This window comes from Apteryx rowi, unplaced genomic scaffold, assembly GCF_003343035.1.
Source record: "Apteryx rowi isolate R43461 unplaced genomic scaffold, aptRow1 scaffold_1215, whole genome shotgun sequence".
NCBI lineage: Eukaryota > Metazoa > Chordata > Aves > Apterygiformes > Apterygidae > Apteryx > Apteryx rowi.
The window spans coordinates 54,823-75,093 of NW_020447437.1; the positions used below are offsets into that span (position 1 = coordinate 54,823).

The 20,271-nt window shown below is 47.1% G+C and overlaps 1 protein-coding gene across 10 annotated transcripts in view; it reads right to left on the reverse strand.

The window, feature by feature from the left end:
- CFDP1 (craniofacial development protein 1) overlaps nucleotides 1-20,271 on the reverse strand; it is a 71,935-nt gene that overhangs the window by 27,125 nt on the left and 24,539 nt on the right. For 6 of the 10 annotated variants that reach the window (XR_003257774.1, XR_003257795.1, XR_003257796.1 and 3 more), the window contains exon 6: nucleotides 16,494-16,576. The exons of 3 other annotated variants lie outside the window; for them this stretch is intronic. Coding sequence is in view for 4 of the 7 variants with exons in the window: in XM_026091546.1 (XP_025947331.1) it covers nucleotides 16,494-16,576 (83 nt within the window). In the remaining 3 variants the exon portion in view is untranslated. Of the gene's footprint in view, nucleotides 1-11,167; nucleotides 11,188-13,628; nucleotides 13,715-16,493; nucleotides 16,577-20,271 lie in introns of those variants that run through there. One more of the 10 variants, XM_026091512.1, reaches the window with a different exon arrangement.

Sequence of the window (20,271 nt, forward strand, 5' to 3'; positions counted from 1 at the left end):
CAGCCTCCGCATCTCCTCCAGTTGAGGTTAGCTTAAAAGCTAGACATTGCATAAAAATAAGAAAAACAGAAACAGCATATTAATTTGCCTCCTAGTTTCTAAGCCTTAGGTTAAGCTAGCAAAAGTAGCTCCCCTTCCTCTCCAGCCATGAGAGCTAGAAACTTTGGTTTCTTCACTAGAAAGCTGGGGTCTTTACCTGATTGCTTCCCCCAGGACCTGAGAATTAGGGGGGGGGGGGAAATCTCCAAATATTTTAAGACTTGACAGTTCATTCAAAAGCTAGCATCACCCCCTCCTACAATTAAATAAGATGCTGGGCAACTCAGGGGTTTTGCAAAAAAAAGAGAGCTGACCTAGCCGGTCAGAATACAGATGAGCTTTGTCTACAACCCAGCCTGGAGAGTCTGACAGAAAGGTTCATCTCACCGAATCAGTGCTCGTAACCGAGTTCCTTTTCTAGGGGTTCCAGCAGAGAGGCTGAAGGCTTAAAACTGTCTATGGACTCTGGATGACCATGGTGTCCCTCTAGACTTCTGTATGTTAGGAGAAGTGCAGTGCAGCCTAATGCTGTGGAAAAACAAAGTTGCTAGTCCAGTCCTCTGAGAAGCAGCAAAAGCATGGTATGAAAGCTGTCGGTAATGGTACAGCAACAAAAACTGAAAATCTGGAGATTTCAGAAAAAACACTTCTCTGATGCAATGCAGTGAACAACTTGGGAACACAGCAGAGAGGCAATACAGAGAACTGTAGAGGTCTGTGGCTCAAATTAGGGTTCCTCCTGGCTTGTGRGTTACCACAAACGTTTGCTTGCTGAAGCCTATTCTGGGGACCCCGATTTACCCCCATCTTGAGGAACAGGGGAATACACAAAAATGTCCCAAGCTTGATAACATGACATGTTGACAACATGCAAGTACAAATTGAAGCTTGCTTTCTCCTCCGTTATTATTGCCATGCTGACTCCAGACAGAAATAACAAAAGCGAAGGAAGACCATCCATACATCCTTTTCCAGGACCAAATAAGACCAATTCTGAATTGCAAAAGGTTACAGAGCGAAACTGCCGCTACAGACAACCATTTTTCAAAGTACACCCTCACTTGAACGCAGCAACTGGAAGAATACACTCTGACAGAAGTAAAACCGACAGCGCTTTCCATTTAAATATATGCCTAAAGGCACAGCTAAGAAGCCAGATTCCTACCGCATGAATAATCCCCCCTGCTCCGGTTTTCCTCTCCTCTTAGTAAAATCACACAGGAACGTTTACCAGGTGGGGTGCTTACCTGAGCAGACCCTGCTGGGTTCAACTCCCTAGAGGACTCAGCAGATGGGAAAGTCTGTCTCAGCGCAATTCCAAGTAACCACTTCAGAAGGCAAGTGTTTATTTTACCTGGTTCCTCTGCCTCATGCGCGAGGCAGAACTTCCCTGCTGGCTTCCTGAACTTGCACACTTGGTTGAGCTCAACACACGCATCTCAGAAGCGTCAAACGCGTCTTTCTGGAGGACCTGAGCACTGCTAAAGCGCAAAGCATGAGCAGAGGCATGAATTACAGCTAGACTCCTCTTCAGTTAACCAGTGAACCACACGCACTGGTGAGCTGCTAGATCCAGGGTCCCGAGCACAGCCCTGCCTGGGCCTCCCTGCCCAGCTTGCTCTGGGTACATAAAAGCAGAACTACCCATGCCCAGAGCTTGCCAGACCTTCCTTCGCCTTTGCTCCTGCAGACAGRAAAACCTGCACCGCTCTGCATCATTCTCCAGGACTGAATTCCAGCTGGTATTGCTTGGTATACTGGGAAAGGGGACCTGAACGCTCAGGGTTAAACCACTGTGGTGAACAACACTGCACTCTTCCATCCTAGGAGTTAAATTACTCTAGGAGAGGAAAGACGCAGCTCCTCTACTCTCCAAGGCTGTGAATGAGGCACGTCCTGTGATTTGGGGTACACAGAGATGAAGTCTCACAGCAAACTCRGAGGCAGGGCCAAAGAGAGCTGACGGGTACTGGCTCCTTGCTATACTTTTCTATCAGGATCACCTCCTCTTTTAACCCTGCACATCTTGCCGTCAGGTCCTGAGGCCGTTACAACTGGAGAGACTAAAAAAGCAAAGGAATCTAAGCATACTGAAGAAAATCCCTGATCTGGATTCGGCGTGCAGCAGAGTTACCAGCACCTTCACAACATGGCAAAGCTTTTTCAGCCAGTCCGTAAGCTGCAGATACAGGTAGCGTTTAACCCAAATGAAAAATCAGGCAGGTAACAGGGCACTTCCAGCTGCACGGTTTCCCCAAGGTTTTTGCCTCTCAGGAGGTGGCTGCCCCTATAGCCGCATGAGAAGCCCAAGCTGGCCCGGAGCATATGCAGTTTTACCCAGGGGTCCCAAAGCAGCAAGCCACAGCCAGCCTCTCAGCAGCACTGTCCCTGAGCCACCCAGAGCTTCGACTGGTCTCCATGGTGCAGACACACTCCTTCAGTTTGGGCTGAAGCTCTCTGTGGCCTCCTCAACCACATCATGCCAATTCTGCAATACAGAGCACACTGGGTATGATGTGCTCAACTCGCCCTCCCAGTCTGCTGATCACAAAGTCTGGACTTTCTGCATCCAGTTCTTCAGCTAGTGACCTTGCTGCTGACTAGCAAACACAACAAGCATCCCAAGACATCAGCTGAGTCCACCATGCTGCACACAGCCAGCTCACCATCAGATTCCCCTGAAGCAACTCCATCACTTGTTTCAACCTGCCGGTATAAAGACGAATGGCTGGCAGGAGGACGCTAAATATTGTTTCAGGCTACTCCTGAGAAGGCTGTGTGGGAACAGCTCACACCCTTCTCCTGAGCATACACTGGGGCAAACACAACCTTTACGCTATTCCTTTCAATATGCGGCTATTGCAAGGAGACCATCTTTGTTCATGCCACACGTGTCTGCCTCAAAGGGGACACGAAAGCTTCTGGTTTTGTTTTACACTGGGAACAATGCCCTTTCCCCCGCCACATTTTTAAACATAGGCAGCTGGAAACCCTTCTCCAAACTGTTTTCCCCTGCTTTTTTTGATACAAAAGTGTTAACCTGGTCCCCTCCAATTTCACCAAGTAGTATTTTAGAGATTTGGGGGATGTTTATTTTTTGATTGAAGGGCTGGAGTGCCACAACAATAACAAAGATATCCTTTCTCCAGAAAGGGTTTGTTAGTCGATGGRGACAGCAAAACCAAATGACTACAGGAATCTGTCAAGGTCCTTGCATTACAGGCATAAGGCAGGCAGCAAGAAGAGATCATCCTCCCCTTTGTTGTTCACGTTTAAAGCATGCAAAGCCCCCCACACTTAATTCCCATGTATYCTGCTCCGTCTCCTACATTGCAAGTACAGCATGTCATGAGAACTCCAGCATGGCAAATCCTTACCCATCAATTTAGGGAACAGGGCAGGGCTGCGGTAAACACAACAGACCAAGAGGGAYATGGTTTTATTCCCTGTAGGATTTCCAAACATTCCCCTACCCCCATCCCACTCYGAGGAAGCAGCACGGAAGAGAGCATGTTAGATGCTCTATTTTTTCATATCTGCAAATACAAGTTTCTTATTAAAAGATAAAGAAAAAACCCTTTCATCCTCTACGCCCAGACTTAATCTTTAAAAACCTAGTGAAATATAAGTAATAGAGATATGCTTTTAGCAGCTGTTGTCTATATACATGAAAGGGATGACTGAGCCAGAAGCCGACTAGGACTAAGGGTTACTTAACTTAAAAATGACAAAGCTTGATTGCTGTGCCTAGCAATGAATATTAAAGCAACAACAAGATTGACATTATCTAGCTGCATTGTAGCTTGTTTCTTCTATTTAAATGCTCCATCCCTCAGTTCTTACTGCAAGGATAGGTGTCAGGAGAATAAAGCTCAGGCCAGCATCTTCCAGAAGCGCCTAGCAAAGCCTAGCTTTTGGGGTGCTGAGCTTAAGACACTTAAAAGAGCTTGACTTACAAAGCAAAGCAATTTTCTGGGAACATACATGAGTGGGCCCAAAACTAACTGCTATTGAAAATCTTGGTCCAAAATTGACATTAGAAGGGTGTCTATCACAGTCAGAGCTGGGACTCCTTTTGTGTTGTGCTGTACATGCAATTCAAGGCTTCAGAGAGGCACTGCTTGATTTTCCATATATAAAGCAGTGTTGCTAAAACACCTTCTTTACCTTTCATATCCAGGTCTGTTCTTAAAGAAGTAACTGCATAGCTGCAGCAAGAAACTGGAGATCTTCCACATGCTCCAAGGACTGTTTTAACTGGTTTCTGCTCAGAATGATGACAGATGTTTCCCTGAATGCATGGAATTCATTTTTTTTTTTCTAAAGAATTTTCTTAAAAGCAGCTAAGTGGCTCTTACTGCATGAGCAGTGGTTGAATAAGGGCCTAGGACTGAATAAGCAAGTTGCCAAAATGCTTTCTCCATTTAAATACCACAAGGACAAAGCACCATCGCCTGCACAGACTTGCTCCAATGCCCAAGTTACTCTCACCGCAAAACATACACCTTATTTCTAGCTCAGTCACTGCCTACAGTTGCTTCTCCATGGGCTGGGTTAAAGAGTGCCTCTCTCAACTGCAAACAACGCTCCTGTGTAGCAAACTACCGGCTGGGGTCAAGTCATACCTTACGTGGTTCTTTCTAATCCGAAAGCTGCACTTTGACTCTCACGTTAGAGGTACAGCGCAGCCATAGACTCTAATGACATTGGGTTATATTTTGTAGAGGAGGTGGGAGCTGTTTCCTAGTAACAGGACTAAAACCTTGGGCTGCCCAAGGTCACAGAGCCCATCTCCACCGCGCAGCAAACTTGGGTGCTGATGCAGCTGTCGCCCCCGACCCCGCTGCAGGCATACAAAACCTCTCAGGGGAGCTCCCTTGTCCTTTAAACCTGGGCCAGCGGGTTTCTCTGCAGCTTTAGAGCAAATCCAAGCGCCTTCACGTGGGCTGACAACTCCACCGATCCTGCAGTGAGGACACAGGCTGCAGTGCCACCCGCCTCTCCACGGCGGGCATGCTCTCCCTCAGTTCTCTGGGTCTTCTCTCCGCGGTGAGGCACGAGCATCACTTACGGGCTGGCACCACTCTGCCACCAAATCTCAGTGCTATTCTGGACTTCTCTTCAGCCTGCCTCACGGTACTGATTCAATCACTAGTACCCTGGAGAGGCAGGGGCCCACCTCTTCCTATTTCTTCGAAGGATAAGTAAAAAAAGAGACACTTGCTGTCAGTCAAACAAGAAGAAACGGCAATTTTGTTAGAGGATGCTCTCCTTGGGCATCTTGTCAGCACAGGAAGATTTAGGCGTATGAACTTTGAGGGTAATGAGGTGCTTGCTGAAAGCAGGCAGTCAAGCATTCATGCAGCAAAATAGCTGGGCCTGGCCACTTCGCACAGAGGATATTGTTCCATTGTACATGAAGAAAGGTAAGAAATCCAGCGCTGGGCATAAACAAACAAGCTGACTGTACATAATGGACATTGTTAGGTGCCTGAATAGCTCACTGACTCAAAGGAAAGTTCAGCTCAACAATCCAGGTCCTGAGCTCTGCCCCTCTGAATACCGAGCAGAAAGCATCCCTGTGCACTCATGCCCCGTGCATTCACCGCAGCTGGATTTTTTTGTATTTCTCACTGTCCATTTCCTCCTGTATTTCCCTGGTTTCCTTCCATTTGTATTATGAGCCTTTGTTCTTTCTCTGCCCTCTTCCTCCTACTATTTTGAAGTGTACAGATGGAGTCCAAGGGTGGGGGAAGCGAGTGACAGAGTCACAGCACATTAGAAAAACAAGTTTCAGAGCTTTCACATACTCACAAAAAACATAACAAACTAGCTCTAGCACTGTTTGAAAGTAATGACCTCTGTTGCAAGAGGCAGGCTCCTTTCAAAATTCAACTACAACCACAAAGATTTTTTTTTTTTTTTTTTTTTAGTCAAACAAACCTATCAAAAATTATGGAGTTAAAATAGGACCCTCTGGTTAGCAAACCTCTGAAATTCRTTTCATCCTAATACTTGCTAATTGTTCAACCTTGTACTTGAGGTTCTCCACCAAGACTCCCAACATCCAGCCACCTTCCATCAACAGATCTCCAAGTAGCGTAACAGCCTGTGCAGTAGTTATCCCAATCTTAAAGAGGGCATAACTAAGACATTCTGCACAATCATTTTGACTGTTCCTACAGTCTTTCAGCATAGGAAGAAGGTATTCACACACTGGCAGTCCAGCTTTGGGTCTGATGCTGACAAGTTTCTCTTTTGGACTTGGACAAGTCACATAACCAACAAGATTAATTTTGTACGAAGTACCTGCTGTGAAAAACAAGAGCAGAAGCTGGGGTCACTGATGTGCAACTCCAGGCATGTGCACTGGCACCAGGGAAGCCTGCCTGGGAAAACCAGGAGAAGGACAAGCTGAGGAAGGTATTCATGTCAGACATGGAGAATTAGAAAATGGCACTGAAGGCAGTCATGGAAAGTGCTGTAAACGCCTGCAAAAGGAGTTTTCCAGAACATGTGGTATTGGCTTCATTTTGTTCCAGACTTCATGACCGGAAGTGCTCATCACTGAGGGCAAAGACATCCCCTTTGCCATGATCTCAGAGAAGCTCTCGGACCATGGAAGATAYACCCTGATAGTGAGAATGGGAATGCTGTAATGCTGCCCTAGGATGGACAGACAGACTTCATATTGTGTAAGCTTTCTACAACCTGTCTTCCCAAATATCCAAAGACAACCTGTGCTCATTAAAACTAGCATTAGGACTTCTGCAGCATTCAAGACTATCGGAGCTGTCAGTGTTTTTAGTGATAATAATCACCTGTCAAAAATGCAGATCAGACTGAAGATATAAGGGTTAAAAGCTAGAAGTATGAATAAATACCTCAAACTGTAGCCAAGGCAATCAAGAAACTCGAATTCTCTAAGTACCTTTTAATGCAACATGTTCCTCCTCCAGTGCAGGAGTCCTAGGGTGATTCCACAATAGTCCTGTGCCTGTGGCTTTAAATTTGCTAATAAATAGCCCAAGCGCTAATGCACAAGATGGATGTGGGGGAGGGAGAGAAGAGAAAGATTTCAGATTACAACAAAAACAGCATTTGTCACTTGCTCTAGATGGTGTGTGAGGCAGTTTCCAGACTCTTGGACTCTGGAAGAATATTTTCTGTTCCATTCCTGATGTGCTTGGCTGCTTTCTGCCAAAACCTGTTTTAAATCCATTAATGAAACTAGGCCGAGTCTGCATAACTTCTTAATTCCCCTGTGGAAACAGGGCACTTAAGTATATTTCCGGGAATGACGGACACCCACAGTTCCCACCATCATTGTGTGAAGCACTGCTCTCTGGCCCTTTCCCTCCTCAAAAGCTGCTTTCTCTTGAAATATCACTCCAAATTATCACAGGTTGCTTTATGGAGAATACAGGAACTTGACAACTCATTTTTCTTTTTACTATAGAAACACTTTACTAGAATAGCGAGTCCTGCACTGCTGCCGTGTTTGCATCCATAGTTTCACATACATCAGTGAGATCATATTTGGGCGCACAGATCAGGTCTTGATACCCATCTCCTCCAAAGCAGTAGCTCCAGGTAGTAAGGATGATGGGAATGATAAGGAGGAACGTTTTTTTCTCCCTGTATTGCTCAATGCCTGTTGTAAAGGGACCCAACCAGCACCACTTCCATTCCACCTCCCCTCCGTAGAGGAAGCACCGATTCCAGCAGCGACTCCTACAACCCCAGGCAGCTTGGGAGAGCTGTGGAGACACTCCTAGCGTAAGCTAGGTTATACAGCTTCACGATTAGGAGCTGAAATGGTCCCCAGCAGAAAGCGGGTGGCTCTCTGCAGATCTCAGCGGAATCTGGCAGATGTCCCATGGGAGAGAGAAAGACCTGTTCTGAAAGGACCACATGGGGGCCTGAACCTGCAAAGGCTTATCCATGTGCTGAGATTCATGTTATAAGCAAGTCCTATCCATTTCGATACAATAGCTCCCAGGACTTCAGTTTACACGAGTTTTCAAATCCTTTAAGGACAGGAGCTGCTCTTAGTAACAAAACTAACTGTGCCTGAGACAGAGCCTTCTCTGGAGATCTGGAAAGGAGATTCCAGACACTTCATATGGAAAAAAAACAGAATTATTCCAGCATATAAAAAGAAGAAAAAAATCCCTCCTTCCCAGAAGATTTATGTTAAGGAACTAGTAGAGTGAGTTTGTTTATTTTTTTAAGTCAAGTTAAAGGACAGAGCAAAAGCTAATAAAATGGGCACCAGTTCTGTTACAGCAGCAATATTTTTTGGCAGAAGTATTTTAAGCCTAACCCTCCTGTTCCATGAACAGCAGCAGCCTAAATGTGAAGGACTGCCGAGTCAGCTTTTGCTTTGGGCTTCACAATGTGCTCTATGTTTTCCAGCAGGCTATAATCTACCAGGGAAAGCTGAAGTGGGGGGAGAAGGAGAACACAAGAGCTTTGAAGAAATCTGGAAAGAAATGTACAAAATTCAAGGCTCCATTTAGTTAAAAAGCTGAAGATGATGATATTACAGTGTAATAGGTCTGAGTGAGCTAGGACTGTAAAGACCACCAGCATGAGCAGAGACACTCTACTGGGACACAAACTGTTTTTTCATGCAATTCTCTAAGCAACTAATGATGATGTTATCCTATTAGTTTCCACAATATACGTGCATGCAACATCTCCTATTCTGAAAGCTGCTCTGCAAATTGCCCTTTGTCCAAAGGTCCCATCTAACCCATGACCCTGTCTCTAGCATTGGCCAAGCACGAAGGAGAAGAAAGGAAAAACAAACAAACAAAAAAACAGTGTAAGTGTAAGGTGATCCTTCCTCAGTGTATTTTAGGCCCGTTTGGAGAAGACTAAAATCTTTAACTAAGACTAAAGTTCCTTCACAACGTAAGCTACATCTACTTCTTCCCTGACATTGGCTCCAGCACTCAAAGCTTTTACAGAGCTGGTTTAGCATGCTACGCTGGCAGTTGACGTTCACATCTTTGTCAGGCTAGCTTCAGTGAAGCGCGCTGGAAAATCTCAGCAAAAGATCCAGCAAGTACTGCATCGGTGCGGGGGGAATAGCGGGAACACAGCAGCCAGCAGTGAGATCTTCTGGCTTACGCTGCAGTGGAACCACAGCCTGAAAGAAGTGAGTCATGCATGGGACTACTCTGCTAACGGTATTTTTTGCAAGTAGCCAGGAAAAGCCTTTATGTTTAAATAAAGAATTTGGCAGAGAGAGAGAAAAAAAAGAAAGAAAAAAACCACTTTCCCTCATTTACTCCCCAACCTCCCTCTACATTAAATAAATCCGCAGTTGAATTAAAAGGCTGAGTTGTGTCCCCCCGCTCCAGCTTCTCAATATGGTTTGCTTTCTTACATGAAGGTAGTTATCAAGAGGCTTTTTAAGCTTGTTTTTTCTTTCTGACTAAAGGTGCTACGGTGCCCAAACTCAACAGGGCAGCATATGCGACTGGTGTGCACACCACCTACTCAGAACAGCAGGCCCCCATGCAGCTACTTGGTGCACTGGATGCTCCGAGACCCTTCTGCCATGGGACAAGAAGTGGGTCCTCTCCTGCACAGCTTTACCTTGCCTGGACAAATCCCAGCTGTACTCTGGCATCCTCCGCCACACCTTAACAACTACCCTGTATTTTGAACCTACCTCTTAGTAAAAGCTATACCATAAACTAGGATGTCCTGCAAAAAATTAAATCATCACCAGTTACTAGCTACATGCCAACTGGTTGTAATAAGCACAGTCTAAAACATAAAAGTTGCACTGAGACACAGAAAATACACTACAGCCAGCTCTCCATTTTCACAGAAACGGGCGAAAGGGGGGCTGCGATACCCAGCCAACGCTCTGCTTACTCCTGCGCAGCCCGCGTGCCTCGACAGGCACTACCCAGCAAATCCTGCTCAGAGAGCTTATTAGACCAGGCACAGCAAGGCACAAAGCCAGCATGGACTTGGAAGCAGCACAGCTTAGCCTGCACAAAGCTGTGCCTCCGCAAACTGGCAGGTCCGCTCTGTGTGGAGCCTGGTCAAGGGTCTGACAACCCCCATTACATTTATCCACAAACCACTTGATGTGTCCCTTGCTAAAAAAGGGGCGACTGCACATACAAGAAACCCAAAGGGTTCCAACTGCACATTAACCTTGACTATGGCCCAAAATCCTAAAAGGATTAGAGAGATGAGACAGTAACATGCCGAAAGAGTTATTTAAAAAAAGTGACTTGGTCCTTATCATGCCTTCCGGATGACTGTTCAGCTTGATTAGCTGATGAAGAACCACACAGCAGAACTTTCCAGTCCTCTCAAAACAGAGGCACTAGAGATTATGACGACCTACCGCATCCATCCAACTCGCCATGCCTTGGATGTCTGCAAGGAATAGGGTCTTCACCTTTTCCTCTACAGCAATCAATCTGTAGGCGCCTGGATTTCTGGACAGCTGCTTTCTTTTCAGTTACATCACAAATCAAAGTAAATAAAAAAAGCTCCGTCAGGGGCCTCCTCCTAGGCCTTAATCTGCATCTTCCCTCAGTTTCAGCCCTACTGCCTTCCCTTTTGCTTTGGAGAGTGCAAAACCGTTCTTTCTCTTAAGACCTGCCTGCTACATGTACCATACACAGCGGATGCTACTTTGCACAGCCTGTGGACCCAAGAGGATCCTGTCCATTACTTCTGCATCTGAAGCATGTTATCACTTTGCAAAGCCATTTCTTTATTTTGCACAACACTGCATTCCCCACGGCATTCGGCACAATCACTGAGCTAATGCTTCAAGGTCCCCAGATTGTCACAGCCACAACCCTGCTATATTGGCATCAGTATTTAAATCAACAGGCCCCCTTCCTTTTCAACACAATCCGTATTTCTGGATTTATCACCAACGCTACAAAAACGCACTCACGCAATCTAGGCTCAAGGTGCATATATAAGAACAGATTCACACATACAAAGGGCCAGACGGTTGACACGCACCCTGACATTTATCTTTATGTATAAGGAGGAAATAGAGGCATCGCTCACAGCTAAACTGCTCTGGAGTTTGCCCTTGGTTACGTTGGTAAGCGTCATCACTCAGCCACTGTGCATCCTCAAATACAACATGCTGACCTAGAAAGAGTTAAAGAGCATGAGGGGCAGCAACAGGGTACTCTGAATTAAACAGATATAAATACTACCATGTTCTAGTGGCATCTAAATAAAACCCACAGGAGCAGAGCTTAAGCAATTTGCTATGCTCAGGGATGCTCTGGTGCATTTGCAATTCTTTCAAACAATTTGTTCTGGTTCCTGCTTGTCCCTTTCTGACACAAGTGAATCCAGTTTCATATAAAGAGCTAATGGCAAACTGAAAACAAACTGAAATGAAAAAAGCAGCATCTATAATTAATAGCAAGAGCTTGTTGCAGTGGTTAACCATCCTCAAAGAAAGGAAAGGATTTTTTGTTCCTTGAGGTCTTCGACTCAAGGTTAGCTGGAGAATCTCCACCAAAAAGACAAAGAAAGGTCAGTGGTTTGGCACAGCAGAGACAGGGAGGTGTGCTGTGCAGGAGTTCAGACCAGATGAACATGCACAAACGCTTCTGGCCTTCAGATCTAAGAGTGAGGCACAGATTTCTGTTGCAAGCACTTGACAAAGGAGCTATTTTGCAAGCCTGCCACATTGGGCATGCCCAATTGAGCCAGATTTCCTTCTTTTTTCTTTTTCTTTTTTTTAAGCTCTTTCTCCATATGATCAGGCTCTTCACATAAAAGCAGCAGCAGCCACCTTTAACCCAGCAGCCATGAAAGCTACATTGAAAGCAAGTACTGTAAGAGAGAGAGTCCAGAAGTCAGGGATCAGCCTCCGATCTGGGAAACCGGATTTGATAGACCTCCTATATAACCTCAGGCAAACCAGTCTTCCGGTGCCTTGATTTCCCCATTTACATCATGGGTGCTGGTGCACCCTTTTCCACAGAAGTAAGGTTAGGATAACGATATTCACTATGCCTCAGTGACGAGGACTAGGCAAATTGCATCTTGGTGAGTACACAAACGGAGCAGGTCCRAGCACTTCCACCTATGCCAGTAACCCTATCAGGGCCTTCGGCACACATCAAGAACCCCTTATTTCAGCTCAAACCGCCTGGAGGATGATGCTAGGGCCCCTCCCTGCAGAGCAGAGTTTCTGGCAAAGAAAGGGCATGGAGGGTTGCCTTTTTTTTAATTGCACCTCAAAAACAAACAAAAAAGCAGCAGTGAGAGGCCGGGGGGGCTTGGAAAGGCACTGTGCTCCTGATGCAGCTGCACATACTGCTTAAAGCTGCTTCAGGCTAGAGAAGTTTGAGATGGTTTAGTCAGCCAGGGTGGACAGAACTGGACTGCATTCAAAGCACTCCTCTTAGACCAGGCAGGGATCTAACTTCAAATAAATTTTTAGTACGACTTAAGACTCTGCACATTTGCTGGCTAGAAAGTCTATGAGCTGAGGCAGCTCCCCATCCCAGCGTAAGCAGGGTTTAAGATTTAGCCCACTGACCACCCAGCTACTGAGCTCTTGGGGTTTCCAAGGGYGCCGGGGCTCAAATCTTTTTTCTCCAGCCGTCTATCCTACAGACCAGGTACTGGCGACCAACCTGTATATTGTGAAGGTTTTTCCTCCTTGTGCACCGCACCTACCTGTAAACTACGAAGCCAATCCCCTAAAAATAAATGTCTAGACACCCTCAAAGCCTTCCGTGTCAACCTGAGAAACAGACTGCTGGAAAGCCAATCTGGCTTGCCTTGCCAGGAGGGCAGTTAATGCTTCTGCCCTGTAGTAAAATTACACCTGGCACAGCCCGAGGATACGTTAGCTGGCAATCAATGTTATAACGCAACGCAAGACTCTCGCTGCTGCACAGGAGGTGTGGAAGGGGTAGGAAAAGCACAGCAAGTGGGATGAGACACAACCGCAGGGCTTGTTTCAGGAATCCCAGCCTGAGCATTACTTGGGAGTTTCCAGGACTGTTCCAGGCTCTCCTGGTTTGCAAGTTTGACACAGAAAATTAAGACCCTGCACTTGCAATGGCTGATGTCCAACCACAGCTTTTCATGCATCAAACAAAGCAGAAGCATTGGCACAAAGATGAGTGCAGCAAGCGTGCCAGTTCCTGCCTGGGTTTTCAGCCCCAGGACACTGCACTCAAGGTTTTTCACAACCTGGGGCAGAGCCCACGTGGATTTCTATTCCCAGGCCTGTCAATATGATCTTCCTGCTGCCCAAAGGGAGAGCGCGGTCAGAAAACTCATGGCCAAAGATGACACTCACTCATTTGTTTACAGATGCCTACGGTGCCAATGCTCCACGACACTTCTGGCTGGGAGCACACGCTGGTCCAGGAGAACTGTCAAATCACTGCTCTAGACACCAGTCACATAGATTAATAGCACTGTACAGTTTCCAAGACCTCCTCTCCGGACTAGGGCTGTTCTGAAAGACCTGCCCCTCCTCCCAAGCTGTGACACCAAGCTCCACACACATTAAAGATGACTTCAGCGGCTAAAGACAGCGCAGCGTGAAAACCCACCTTCCCAGCACATCATCATCACTGCAGTTCACGGAGCAGAAAGTTGTCAAAACTGGCCAAAGGACCCGCAGCAGCCCGGGACACATCTGCAAGAACAAGCGCAGTGCCATGCACACAGGAAAGCGCTCCTCTTACTAGTAGTGCTATCCGCTTCCCATCCAGCTTGCCTCTTGCTAAAGGAAGGAGACAGGAGGCAGTTTTTCCTCTCCCCTCTTTCTTTTTCCTCTTTTGCTCCAGGAGACATTTGTTTGCAACAAAGGAAGGTTAAACAGGGTCAGTTCTGTAGCATCCCTCAGCAGCTATCACCAGGGGCCTCTTACCAATATTTACCAACACACCTTTACGCCTGAAGGCTTTGAAGGACAGTTGGTAGGAAAAAACCCTACTTACGTGTCGGAGTGCAGATATTCCACCTCTGTAAAAGATTCAAACCCCTGCTCTGCAATTACAGCACTGACCAGCAGAAAGCTGCCACGCATCTCGACTGTGCTGTAGGACTAGTAGAGCTGACCATGTACAGCTTCTCCTTCAAAGGTTTCTCAAGGGTCCTTGTTAAATGCAACAGCCGTGAAACCATAAAGCAAGGAAGGAGAGAGCTGTCTCGTACAGTCTTCAGGGACAGCCCGAAACGCATGACCTGTTTTGTACTAATCTGTTTGCAGAGGCCATATAATTCTCTAGAAGTGGTTTTGTTTCCAAAACAAATGCTACACACTTTTTTGAATTGGGAAAATAGGAAAAAAAAATCCCCCACAATGCAAACAGCCAAACGCTGCTGGCGAGGCTCTCAAGTGCACGCGTGTGAGCGGGAAAGGAAACGGAGAGCCATTCCAGCTTTCCAAAGGGTTATTGCAAACAGCAGGGAGGGAGAAGGGATTTTACACATTAGGAAAAAATACCGCGAGGGTGCTGTCCTTAAAGCGAACGCTACACAACAAAAGGCCTTCGACTGCATTGCCTTCCTAGCACTGCTGCGATGCAAAACACGCTATACGGCGACATGGAGACTCTGATCGTAGGGTCTGTGTCGCAGTAACCTCTCGTGGCTACAGCAGAGGTCGGCGTGCCAGGTGCCGTACAAGCCACTACTGCGAGCCTCCTCCTCTGGGAATTCACACGTTTCTGCAGGCAAGGCCAAGCGACAGCACGCTAGCAGCATCCTCATCATTTTACTTCACAAATGGGATGAAGCCAAGGGCAAGATCCGCATCGGAGTAAGTGCTTGAACCTTCCTCAGGTTTAAGTGAAGAACAGGATTAAGAGCCTAAACACCTTTACGGGCTCTGGCCTAAGCAAGTTGCCGTGCATCATTCAGTGCCTATGGCAAAGCCAAGCACTTCCCTGCATACCAGTCTCCAGAGAGCCGGAGACACTGTATACACCAGCTGCTCCATCAGATTTCCTGCAATGAGAAATCTGCAGATCATAGATGAAGAGACAGGCATGCCGCATACCAGCCATCATGTAAGGAAACAGCAAGATCGTGCCAGAAAACAACCCTTTCAATGCTCTCCCAAGAAAAGTTTAACAGTCTCATCTTTCATGCGCTCACGCCTCTGCTTTTTTGCAGYGCTTCCCTGCGCGAGCCATACTGGCAAAGATGCAGTTCCAGAGTCGGGAAGGTTAGCAGTGGAGAAGGGGGGTAGGGGGAGACTAAGCCTTCGGCTGAATTCCCACCGGCTTTGCATTATGAAAGCCGTGAGCTGAAATCAGCCAGCCTTCACGGGTTCGCTTTAACCCCTTCCTCGCAGTCCAACGAACATCTCAGCCAACCTCCTAACGACATACGCAGGCAGATGATGCAGTGTACCCATACCCAACCACAAGACATCAAAGGCAAGCACCTACAGAACAGCCCTCTGCTTTCATTCAGGGAGTACTTTCCAGGTACAAGAAAGGTGCAGGCTTCCTCCGCGCTTGCACTCCTGGGTACTTCTACCCAGCCTGCTGCTCTCGAGCCTTCCTGCAGCTTACAGGAGAGAGGGGGGGGAAAAAGCTGCAGTCCAACACTGCACATGCCCAGGACTTCTTACTTCAAGAAATATCATCACCGCTCTCATTCCAGCCACTTTGGGTGATGAACAGATGCCTGTACTGTCCACGGGCTGCCTGGAGGCTCATAGGAACACTGCTGAAGTCTCAGCGCAGTTCCCGAAAGGCTATCAAAGCTACCACGCCAGGTCACATCAAAGACTCGTTTATTCTACCTTTGCAAATCAATAGCGGATGCCACGAGAACACCGAGAGGAGAAAGTGCACAAAATGCTTCGCTCCCTGGTATTTTCAGAAAACAGAGCGGTCCCTGACAGGAGCATCAAATAAATCAGTTCCCTCCACTTCCGGCCCCGGTGGGTACAGCAGCATTACACGCGCGCACGGGTACTAACGCGCCAGGAGAGAGAAGCCTGCGCGGCAGCTGCCCATGCAGCACCAGTGATCGCCCTCAGCAGAGGGGCTGCGATAGCCTAACTGCCCCCAGGACCGCGCTCGCTCGGAAGAGCAGACCGTCAACGGCTCCAAAGGCAGCCCTGCTCTCGCAACAAAGCCGACTGGGCTGTAACCCAACACATTAAAAAGGCTTTGAAACTCCTTGCTGAGCTGGAGAGGGAAATAAAGTACTCTACGGCTTGGCAGACCAGATTAAAGCACTCTGGAGAGCTCGAGACAGTCTGGAGCTTGTTTAAGGTGCCCTTTGAGCTCAGCCTGGGCACGGGTTCACTAGAGGCTCCAAGTTTCAGACAGGAGCAAGTAAGGGGAGGGAAAGAACTGAGGGGGCTTCAGGTGAGCTAAGTCCTGGCAACACCAAAGTTATTTCACCTCCACACCAGGCTAGCAAGAGCCAAAGTGAAATCCAGCCATACTAACCATCCTCGCAGCCAGAAACCAGCAGAGGAAATCCCCACGGCTGGGGCAGACGCACAGCTTGTGCGGTCGCTCTAGGGCTTCTTCTGGAAACGAACAAAAGAACAGTTGCAGAGACTGCTGTCATTGAAGAGGTTATAGCTCTGAACAGAGACCACACTCCCATCGAAAGCTCCGATTCACATCATGATCTCCTTTAAGACAGGAAGGGAGAAAGCCAGCATTTTAGCCAGTAACTTTCCCATTTAACCCCAATTGGTTGGCTTCATATCTGGATATCGAGCAAGCCAGCCCAGGCATGTCTGTTTTCTAAACCTAGTCCTGCATGAGGCTAACAGCCTAGTACGCATATCAAAGTTTTGGCTAATGTATGTGCTGAAAAGTATTGGGTGTGCTGATTTTCCATGAACGAGGCCACCAGTATACTATTTTCCATGAACGAGGCCACCAGTATGCAAAAAACCTTGGGGCAACAGCATTGCCTGAAAGCAGGGGGCATCATTCTAGGACTGTCACTCCAGCCTTGTTTAGCCCGTTCATATTTTATGAAGAATGATTCAGCTAAACTTGCTCCTTGATGTGAAGAAAAAAAGGAATATGAGTGTGGGAAAGCAAGATGATATAACACGAGCATTTGGCACGGGGGAGACACTCGAGGGACACGGTGCAGCTCAGCTAATATGCAAGGAGGCACCATAAAAGCAAAATAGACAGGGGCAGAAACAATCTTTTCTGTAGACACACCCCCAAGCCATGGCACAGCTGGAAACAGGAGCTCTTAGCATCCACCTCCAATCCCAGGCTTTAAGCATTAAACAAGGCTTCCCCTCACCTCTTATTCCCATTAGATCAAGCCTACCATGGGGAAGACGCAGGGGTTTCCCTTTGCAACCTTGCAAGGGGTCTGGAATAAAAATACAGCTGGCTTCGTTCCCCATTAGCAGTTAATTTCCGCAATCATTTTCACAGAGGGGGAAAAAGAGAAATGCTCATGATCTAAGAGATGAAAGCAAATGAAAATAAGCCTCATAAAACCTGTACTACCCTAAGGAAAAACTGCCCCACAACTTTCATTGGGGAATTATCAAAGGCCCCAGTCTGGTGGGGGTTGTTTGCATTTTATAAGACAAATGCTTTAGAGAGTATAAGTCCTCAAATAGCTGAGATTCCATTCTGCTGAACCCCGGACAAGACTAGAAAAAGAAACAGCTGATCCCAGTTAGTCCGGCCTGGGGATTCTGCTTAGCCACATCAAGACGGAGGACTGAAGCAAGGCACAGAGCCATCCAGGCACTGCTAAGCCAAGCGCTTCTTCCCAGTAAGATGCCATTGGCCCAAGCAAAGTTAACCACACGCTTGCTAGCATGGCTGCAGGATGGTCCAGAAGGGAGGTGAAAGTCTCATTCATCTCTTGTAAAAGAGAGGCTGGGTTAGAAGGCACTGACTCATTTTGCCCGAGAACAAGAAAGAAAGGATCAGTCCTGAGAGCCTCTTTTAAAAAGGGGGATGTTTAGTCACATTTTGCTCCGAGTCTGGGAGAGCAGTTACAAAACTTCTCACACTCAGAGCTCCCTTTCTTATTAGAAAAGGCTTAACATAAGCTCAAGAGCAAGAGCTGCATGGAGAAAGGGGCAAAGACCAAAAGAGCAGTAATTCTCCCACGCACAGTTAACCCTCAGAGGTGACGGCAGCCCTGGACACGTGCAGGTAGCAGCGACCTCCTAGCGCAGGAGCTGATGGTAGCACGGCCACGACTCGGAGCCTCATTTACTTTGCTCCTCAGCCAGCATCCTCGCCACCGCAAGGCATGCTGCTCCGGTACCCAAGCCTGCCAGGGATCTCTGGCCTCTGCTGCTGCAGACAGCTACCTGTCTGCTGGCTCGGCAAGGGGCTTGATCTTGTGCGATGCTAAGAAACCTCAGCCCATGCTGACTTCAAGAGGGGAGGCAGATGTTCAGAGGATAAGGTTGTTTGGCATGCTTTATGTACAAGTGTGCAGCAATCAGTGCCTTATTTACTACGGCTGATGAAAACCCTCCTCCAGCACTGAACCAGCCATCATTTTCTCCAAATGACAAACTCCCCCTTTCCCCACACACGCAAGCACCTTTCTACACCAAACCCCATGGGGTAATTAATCTCAGTCCACCAAGCAAATAAAAACAAGCCACTCCGAAAAAGCACCCAGCCTCATTACCACACTGATTCAAAGAGTGGATAGGAGTAAGCCAGTAGACAGACACTAACAAAGAATAATTAAAACAAAAATAAAAACAACAAAGGATCTAAGACCTGAAGAGGAATTACTCACTTGGAGCAGCCACCGCCACATTTAAAACATTTCATCTTTCATAACCAAAGTGTATGAATAGGAAATAAGTAAAACTAGCTCTAGGGCACAGGAATATTGCCCCTGGCTGGCTCATCTTGTTATGCACAGGCAAATATGTCATGTACTACTCACATCCAGACATTTGGCTATGGTACAAGGGGGCTGGGATTTCTCATCCCCGTCTGGGAGCATAGCACTCTCTGGAGCACAGTAAGGGAAGTGCAGAAGAAAGCTGACCACTCTTGAAATTACAGGCAAGAACAGAGCTATTCAACTGCTTAAGTGACTATTAAAAACCCACCTACAGCTATGCAAGAGTTCTTGATTACTCGCTTTATTTGCATCTTTGTTCAGCCCATGCAGGGGAAACAGGCAGGAGTTTTAACTAGATGATTGTGCTTGCAGTTGATTCTGAGCTGAGACTGAAACATGAATTCCTGTTTTCTGAAGAAACAAGGCCAGAGGGGCTGCTGTGTAATGAAATTGCTCCCTGGAGGCGAGTGTTGCAGCATTTGCTCATGATGTTCTGAGGTTTACAGTAATAGCACAGCCTGTGCCTCTTACCAGTGTCCCCTTCCGAGAGGGACACCATCCCTCCCTCACGCCAGGGAGATTGGCAGGGCCAAGACCTGAGAAGAACCATATGTTCCACCAGCTCTAGGCTCAGGTACTAAAAATGCTGCATTAAGATCCAAAGAAACTAGGTTTAGTCGTAATAGCAAAGGGATCCAATTAACTCCAGCCAGGTCATGCAGAAAGTCAGAACATCCTCTGAAAGAAAAGCTTTGGAGAGAAACCAAGCAGCTCCTAGGAGTAACCAGGCTTGAAGGGAAGGTTAGCTTAAAGATTACATTAACAAGTCAGGATGCTGCAAATAACTAGTTCAAGATCTCAAAGGATGGAGTAAGCAACCAGCCCATCCATATCCTCACATGAAGATGGCCATCATTCCTCCTCCTGCCACATTTAAGGTGGGAGAGAAGACACACACAGATATCCTCCTGCTAGAATCCATCTACTCCAACATTAGCATGCAACAGAGCAAACTGCTTCTAAAAGCAAAGGCCTGACTCTTTTCATGTCATTTAATGGTCAGTCTACGTGAACTGGTGTGTTGTAGACTAGGAGAGGAAAGCATTCATGATGAACAGGCTAGAGTTTCATCTCACTTCATTTGTTCATGGCAGGTATTTGTCTCTGGGTCAGAGCTTTCTTGAAGTGCTTTTTCCTGCCAGGTCTTGCACTGAGGTTCAAATCCTCATGGACCAAACTCAGCCCAGGGTCAGCAAGCACCACACCTCCTGAACTCAGTGGGAGCGGTGCCTGCTTGCTTCAAAGGCAAGTCTTACCTTCTGTTTATACCAGCCTGCAAGGCATGAAAAGGCCTAGGAGGTCACACATCCACCACTGTAATTTCAGGCAGGATCAAACAAAAAAAGCAACAGCTGG